Source organism: Brassica napus, chromosome A5 (genome assembly GCF_020379485.1).
Source record: "Brassica napus cultivar Da-Ae chromosome A5, Da-Ae, whole genome shotgun sequence".
Taxonomy (NCBI): Eukaryota; Viridiplantae; Streptophyta; class Magnoliopsida; order Brassicales; family Brassicaceae; genus Brassica; species Brassica napus.
The window spans coordinates 10635765-10644352 of record NC_063438.1 but is presented as its reverse complement, the minus strand read 5'-3'; the positions used below and the strand labels follow the sequence as shown (position 1 = coordinate 10644352).

General features: G+C 32.0%; 1 protein-coding gene across 1 annotated transcript; it reads left to right on the top strand.

The window, feature by feature from the left end:
- Positions 1 to 5142: 5142 nt before the first annotated feature.
- On the top strand, positions 5143 to 8368 carry LOC106366374 (receptor-like protein 6). The gene is given in 2 exon segments (XM_013805975.3): positions 5143 to 6118; positions 6121 to 8368. Coding segments are annotated over 2 exon segments (2640 nt in total). The 3' UTR covers positions 7785 to 8368.
- Positions 8369 to 8588: the final 220 nt, after the last annotated feature.

The window sequence follows — 8588 nt, the reverse complement described above, 5'->3', positions numbered from 1 at the left end:
GTAAATAATTTCATTTTTCTTATATTATATAATAAATATATATATATATATATTATTTAGTGATAATAAAAAATATAGTTATTCATCTATCACAAACATCTATGCAAATATGTGAATCAAGTACAACAATCAAACAACATAATGATTTCCACAAAGAAAGTTTAAAAAATATATTTATGTTAGGTAGTCTTATTTTATATTCTTTAAATAATGTAATACAATATTATACATTATTTTTTTAGAATTGAGAAATACATATATATCAGTTAGACAAATTAAGCGATAATTAGATAAATTTGATTTTTTTTTGCCAGCCAAAAATTTATTATTAATTAGCATCAGTTATTTCAAGATGTTTAAGAAAGTATGGACAAAAAAATATGATGTACATAAATGATATATGAACTATGAATAGTATTTTGTAAAGCTGACTTAGATAACACATCTGCACATCCATTTTCAGTCTTTTTTTACGCCTAAATTCAATTTCTTCAGAGCAGTTATTCCACAAAGAGATCGTATGAGATATTGTTTTGATACTCAGATTTGTTTCTTGATTATTAAGAAGATTTATAACTGTAAAAGTGTCTCATTCGAATATGATATGTTTATAACCGAGTCTCCAACATGAGACAAGTTTGTTTTAAAAGTAAATAATTTTATTTTTCTTATATTATATAATAAATATATATTATTTACTAATAATAAAAATATAGTTATTCATCTATCACAAATAACTATGCAAATATGTGAATTAAGTACAACAATCAAACAACATAATGATTTCCACCAAAGAAAATTTTAAAAATATATTTATGTTATGTAGTCTTATTTTATATTCTTTAAATAATTTAATATAATATTATACATTATTTTTTTAGAATTGAGAAATACATATAATATCTTATCCGCGCATAGCGCGGTTAAAAAATCTAGTATTCATAAGAGGCAAAAAAAAAGAAAAATAAAACCATTATACAATAATTCAAGATGGATGGGACAATTTGTGCAAAACATGACCAAAATCTTCTTTCAGGCGCGTGCGCTTGATGTTGAAATGCATAAGATAAAATTATCATAGTATACTACACACTATTTAGTATAGGCACACGAATCATTTCACTCTAATTATACTATATTTCATTTAGAATAGTATGGCAATTGATGTTGGTTACCAACATAATAAAACAAAACCAAATAAACCTTAAACCCACTACCTAAACCCAAACTCTAAACACTAAACTCTAAACCCAAACTATAAACTCTAAACCCAAACGGTAGACCCTTAAACCCTAAACCCAAACCGTATACCCTAAACCCAAACCCTAATCCAAATTCTTAACCCAACCGTAAACCATACCGGATCTACCTAAACCTTAAACCATAAACCCAAACCCTAAACACAAATTCTTAACCCAAACCATAGACCCAAACAGAGCTACCTAAACCCTAAACACCTCTAAATCCAAACCGTAAATCCTTAACCCAAACCTAAACCCAAATTGTAAAACCAAACCATCGCCCATAACAAAGCTACCTAAACCCTAACCTTGAAGGTCTAAACCCTAAACCCAAACCCTAAACAAAAACCTCCCTAAACCCAAACTCTAAACCCTAAATCCAAACCGTAAACCCTTAACCCAAACCCTAAACTCCCAATTGTAAAACCAAACCATCATCCATAACGGAGCTACATAAACCCTAACCTTGAAGGTCTAAAATATACTATATTTCATTTAGAATAGTATGGCAATTAATGATAGTTACTATATTGATGAATGGGAAAAGGAGGAATGGGAAAAGGAGGAATGGAAGTAGGAATGGAGGGGAGGAGGAGGAAGGAGGAAAGATAGAAGTATGGAGGAAAGGAAGTAGGAATAGAGAGAGAGAGACAGAGAGAGACCGGGGAAGGGAGGGGAGGAGAGAAAGAGTAGGAGGGAGTGTAAGAGTGAAAGCAACATAAGAGGAAACTATACTATTTTGATGGCATATTCACCAAAGAAGAGAACATATATGCACGCATGTCCATGTATGGAAAAAGGCTGGCATACGACTATACTATATTCAATATAGTATGTAATATCAGATTTGGGTTTTTATCCAAACAAGCCGAACAAAATTAAACAGAGGGGAAATCAGCAACTAGGTTACTACGGGCGTTAGTTTGGGTTAAATGTGGAGTCTTCAACTGCGTACGTCCTATGTGTAAGTGTGTCTTCCGTGTGACTATACTGTTTAGTACTTTCATATAGTATATGAGATCAAACTTTTACTCTTTAACTTTTTTCAGAAAGTACGTTTTTCGTCGTTTTGCTGTTAACTCATTCTAATCAGATCTATAAACTAAATGGTCATTTTGATTTCAGATAACACACAAAAGATCGGATTGCTTAGACACTGATGATATGTCCACGATAAATATTAATTCAAAAGACACTGTGGGAAAAGGTAAAGAGATCACAAGTAGCGGCGGCGGTGGTAGGAAAGAAAACAATAGAGATGGTGGCAACAATGGTGGAAAAGGTGATGGTGGTGAAGAAGAAAATATGTGGTGCGCGCGTGTATTATCAAGGGTAAAAATGCAATTAAAATATAATATACACAAAATATCGTAGCCAAGGTAATGTTGTGGATATAAACTTTATTTTTATTTTCCTTATGTATATGCGTTGCAATTCCCCTTAAATAATAGACTTCAATACTATTATTAATTTTGACAGTCCCTTTATATTAAATGAGAATCATTGTAATAAATACATTTACCCTACAATAGACACGTGAGAGCCTCACAATAATTTGATAATAAGTATGCTAACATGTTCATATTATACTAGGAGTTTTCATGCGCCATGCGCAGAAATAGTAATTTTTAACATAACATTTTTTATTTCAAAAGAAAATTTTGATTTATATTTCAACATTATTAATTTATATTTTAACTTCAATAGTTATAAAAAATCATAAACGTACTTTTGCAATCTTATTTCTTTTGATTTGGTATAACTATTTAAATTTGATTTTATTCAAAATTTTATAAAGACAAAATTAGATTTTATAAAAATTATTTTAATTATATTATTGTTTTTTATTATTTATTGTATATATATATATATATATATATATATATATATATATATATATATATATATATATATATCTATATATATATATATATATATATATATTTCCATCTAATTTTAAATATATACATATATATATATATATATATATATTTATTTACATATAAATATATATTCTAATAAATTTGAGACTTTTTTGTTTTAGTTAAACTGAAAAATATTTTTGAACAGATAAATTTAAATAATGTTTAAATATTTAACTATCAATTTTTTTTATTTTAGTGTTACTTTATTTAATTTATTTTATTAATGTGAGATACATATATACATATATATATATATATTATTTTAATTGTTATATATAAATTATTAATATATTTAATAGTTTACCATAAATAAATATTTATATGGAAAATTGACATTAATGATGATATATGTGTTATTTTTATTGCCATATTTAAAATCAATGCAAATTTTTTTTAATATTTATTAGAAAATTTTACATCTCACAATTAATATGATGCCATGACACTATTTTCTAAAACCATGTCATCTATTTTAAGTGTCATGTCATCATTTTTCAGCGAAAATTATTGTAGTCACGACATGTGTATAAATCACTTCGCATATATAGTCTAGGAGATTCATAAATATGTTCACACTATATATTTTGTATTTTTTAAATATAAAACTCACATGCATGGTTTCAATAAAACTTTAGATTTTTCTGTTCGAATCAAAATAAATAACGAATCAAAAGCTAACTATATATATATACATATATATTATTTTTATTGTTTTCGGATAAAGTTGGGCAAAATATTTATAAATTTTGATTTGATTCGTTATCCGTTTTGATTTGAATAAAAAAATATGGATATCCGTAACTCTACAAAGCAAATCAAATACTAAAATACAATACAAAAAAAAACAGATCACAAATACCAATATTTTTAGGAACGAATATCTAATTCAATCTGTTATATGCATATATACACATATATGTACAGCATTGTGTATATATATATATTATAGTTTATATAAGTTTTACAATATTTTTATGAATTAAATTTATTGTATTAGATATTAAAATTTTAAAAGTTAAATAATATTTTATTTTTGTAATAAAATGTTATTATTAAAATTTTCAATTATGTTTAAATTTTTATTTTATCTACGGATCAAATCGGATATTCTTTAAAATTCTAAATCATTTCGGATATCAGAGTCACCGACTATCCAGGTGGCTAAGGATTGAATCGACATGAATGCCTCCAAATAACCGGATATTCGATATGTGCCCACCTCTATTTACGGATACAATTTATTTTTCTGTATATGAAAAAAATTCACTAACGTCAAGGCCTTTTTTATTTTTTAATTAATTTTAATTTTATCTTTCATGTATTATTTTGAATAAAAAAGTCATTTAATATTAATTAACAATATCTTATATATTTGTCAACAATTTTTATATACTTTTACATACACATACATGCGCACCTTGATGTGAGCACCTTGTAACTAAGTATTTACCACAACTGAAGTATCTATTTTTTTTGGAAGTTGAAATATTTTTTTCTTAATGGTTCTTTCACTACCGACCAAATTGTAGTGAATGATTTGTCTTAATAATTTTCTTTTCTTTTTCTTGAACTATTATCCGTTTAGAAACTATGATATGAAACCATTGGTTCGACATGACGATTATCTAAAATTCATAACATGAAAATAAACAAATAATAGTAATTTTTTAGTTTTTACCAAAAAAAACTAAAAAATCAAACATTCTAATCGAATAAACAAAAATAAATATTAATTTAAAATAATAGTTATATTTTAAGAGATTAAAAACCAAAAGACAATTTAAAACCGAACCGATATCCAAATTAAACAGATTTAATGTATTTTTATTAAAAATAACAAAACTAATAATCACATCTCGCGCAATCCGTAGATTATTACCTAGTCGATTATTAATGAACGAACACTCGTAAACCAACCACACTAAATGTTCCCTATAAGTACATTATACATCCATTAAGCTATTGGTACAAAAAAAATGATAGGCTCATACTATAATTTCAGTTTCTATCTTCCTATCGCTCTTCTTCTCTTCTCCTATGCAAAGTTATTAAGCACTTCTGCATCTCTAACACCGGACCTGTGCGATCCAGATGAAAGAGTTTTGCTTCTCAAGCTGAAGGCTGAGTTCAAAATTTGGAAGTCTGGTGAGTTTAACGACTACTTTGGTGACTCTGTGACAATTTATGATGACACGGTGGTGAACGTTAAGTCTTACCCAAAGACCAAATCATGGGGGAATAGCACGGAGTGTTGTAGTTGGAAAGGTGTCACATGCCATACAAAGTCAGGAAAGGTAATTGGTCTCGATCTAAGTTGCAGCTATCTTTATGGCCGTCTCGAACCGAATTCCAGTTTGTTTAGACTGATACATCTCAAAACTTTGAACCTTGCTTGCAATAATTTCACTTTTTCTCCAATCCCTCATAAGTTCAACAATCTCATGTTGCTAGAAACACTAAATCTCTCTGGATCTTCATTGAAAGGTCCAATACCAACAGAAATTCTCCAACTCACCAATTTGGTGTCTCTCGATCTTTCTTCTTTTTCCTATATTTCTTATCTTTTACCTCCTCCAAGTTGGCTGTTCATTGAAAACCCACCATATTTTCTCCATCTACTTGCTAGTAACCTTAAGAACCTTAGAGCCTTGGATATGAGCTTTGTAAACATATCTTCAAAAATCCCCCACGAGTTTTCAAAGATGCAATCTCTGAGATGGCTACATCTTCAGAACTGCTACCTGGATGGAGAATTTCCAAGCAGTATTTTTCTGATACCAAACTTACAGTCCATTATCCTGAGTCACAACCCAAATCTGAGAGGCAAACTTCCTGTTTTTCGTAGAAACAACTCTATGAAAGTCATGGAGTTTTTTATGACATCTTTCTCAAGTGTCATACCTGATTCCATCGGCAACCTTAAACATTTAGTTTCTTTGACACTTGATTCGTCCAAACTACTCAGGCTCTCTCTTTAACTGGTGAAATCCCATCTTCCATTGGCAATCTAAAACAGTTGATCACGTTTGAGGTTGCCAATAATCACCTCACCGGAAACATTCCATCTGCAATCTTCAACTTAACCAAACTACTCAGGCTCTCTCTCGATTCAAACCACTTCATAGGTTCCCTCTCACCTAACATTGGGCAACTCTCCGAACTGGTAGCCGTTGTTGCCCATGATAATCTTTTTACTGGAGCAGTTCCTTCATCCTTGTTCCAAATCTCTTCATTGGAAGAAATTGATTTGGAGAATAACCAACTCAGTGATCTGGTTGGATTCGAGAATTTTTCTCTGTTATCCAATTTAGAATATCTCTACCTTGGGTCTAACAATTTCAGAGACAATAGTCCAGTTGACTTAAATGTCTTCTCTTCTCTCAAGAAGCTAGTACGGCTAGATCTTTCGGGCATCCCTCTTTCAACATCAAACATCACTTCAGATTCTGATTTTTCATCAAATTTCGAGTTTTTGTTCTTGTCAAGCTGCAACATCACTGAGTTTCCTGATTTCATAAGAGACCAGAGAAATCTAATGTCTATATACCTTTCCAACAACAACATCAAAGGTCAAGTACCAGACTGGTTATGGAGATTACAAGAGCTGCGATATCTGGATCTTCATAACAATGGTCTCATCGGAAGTCTTCCTCACATGTGCATGCATGCCAAGCATTTAAGGGTCATTGACGTCAGCCACAACCTATTGGAGGGAAAGCTTCTTCCATCTCTAACCAGTTGTTCTCGTCTGGAAGTTCTTAACTTGGAGAGTAATGCTATCAACGACACATTCCCGTTCCACTTGAATTCCTTGCAGAGCCTAGAAGTTCTTGTCCTCCGATCCAACAAGTTTCATGGCATGTTGCATCACTCCAATGGGGGGGCTTGGTTCGGGTTTCCTGCCTTGAAAATCATTGATGTATCACATAACGATTTCCACGGTACCATACCATCTGATTACTTCCTCAACTGGACTGCAATATCCACGAATGAAGATAATTCTACGCAACCGGAATACATCGAGGTTCTCTTCAACTACGTTTCTGTTATGTTGATGAGTAAAGGAGTATCAATGGCAATGGAACGTGTCCTCACAATCTACACAATCATTGATTTTTCTGGAAACAGAATCCATGGACAAGTTCCTGAATCCATTGGACTCTTGCAGGGACTCTATGTTCTCAATCTGTCAAGAAATGCTTTCACAGGACACATCCCATCTTCTTTGGCAAACCTTACTGCACTGGAATCACTGGACCTATCCCAAAACAAGCTTTCTGGTGAGATCCCTCCACAGCTAGGGGACCTCTCGTCTCTTGAGTGGATCAACGTTTCACATAACCAGCTCGTAGGTTCAATACCACAAGGTACACAGTTCCAGCGACAAAACTGCTCTTCCTATGAGGGAAACCCTGGACTTTATGGTCCTTCCCTTAAGCCTGTTTGTGGAGATCCAACATCGCCAGAAACTGAACCACCAGTGCCCGAAGAAGAAGACGAAGACGAAGAAGTGGAAAGGTTGAGTTGGGTAGCAGCAGGGTTCGGCTTTGCACCTGGAATTATAATTGGAGTAACCATCGGATACATCCTGAGGAATCTTGGCAGAAGAAGGCACTGAAGCACTCGTTAGCTTCATCCATCTCATTGCTGTTCTGTTCAATAAAATTATTGCATTTTAGTATCATGGTATTTTTGTTGTATTGCAAGGACACTAGTGATATATAAAACTTTTATCTATAATATTTGAATTAGCAAAACAAGAATCATGTCTACACCTCTCCCTAACTTGGTCAGAGCTTGGCTCAGCCGCCACTAGAGCCCAACTGTTATGACACACACAAGAAACAGAACAAGAGCCCCCCAAGATTTCAAAGGCCCCGGAGAAATCAGCTGATACGCTTGGGCCAAAGGAAGAATCAGATACTGCTGACGTGGCTAGTCCTTTAAAGGCAAGATATGAAGGGAAGGAAGGAGCAAAGAGTCGAATGGAGAAAGAGTCTTTGGCAGTTATGATAGTTGAATAAATACTCTGTATTGTGGTTGGAGAAGACTATCGAAGATCAGAAGTGAGTGAGACGAGAGTCTTGAGGCGATCTCTTAGGAGATTCGTATGCGAGTAACGATGTATTCATGTGTGAGGATCATCGTTATCTCTTGAGGCTTAGATAATCTGTAATCGACATTGTTACGAGGTTTACAAGTAATCGATAAGTTCACCAGCTCAAACTTATCATCAGCACTAAGCAGAACCTACTGAGCATAAAAGAACCCTAAAACAATGAAGAAATATTTAATAGGCAATTGAAATTAGAAACTCGAAACCTTTGGATTTCAAAACAAAACACTGAGAGTCTGAGACTCTGACCCTAAACGATTAGCAATAGGATGATTACTACGCTAATATATTTAATAAGAAAAAAAA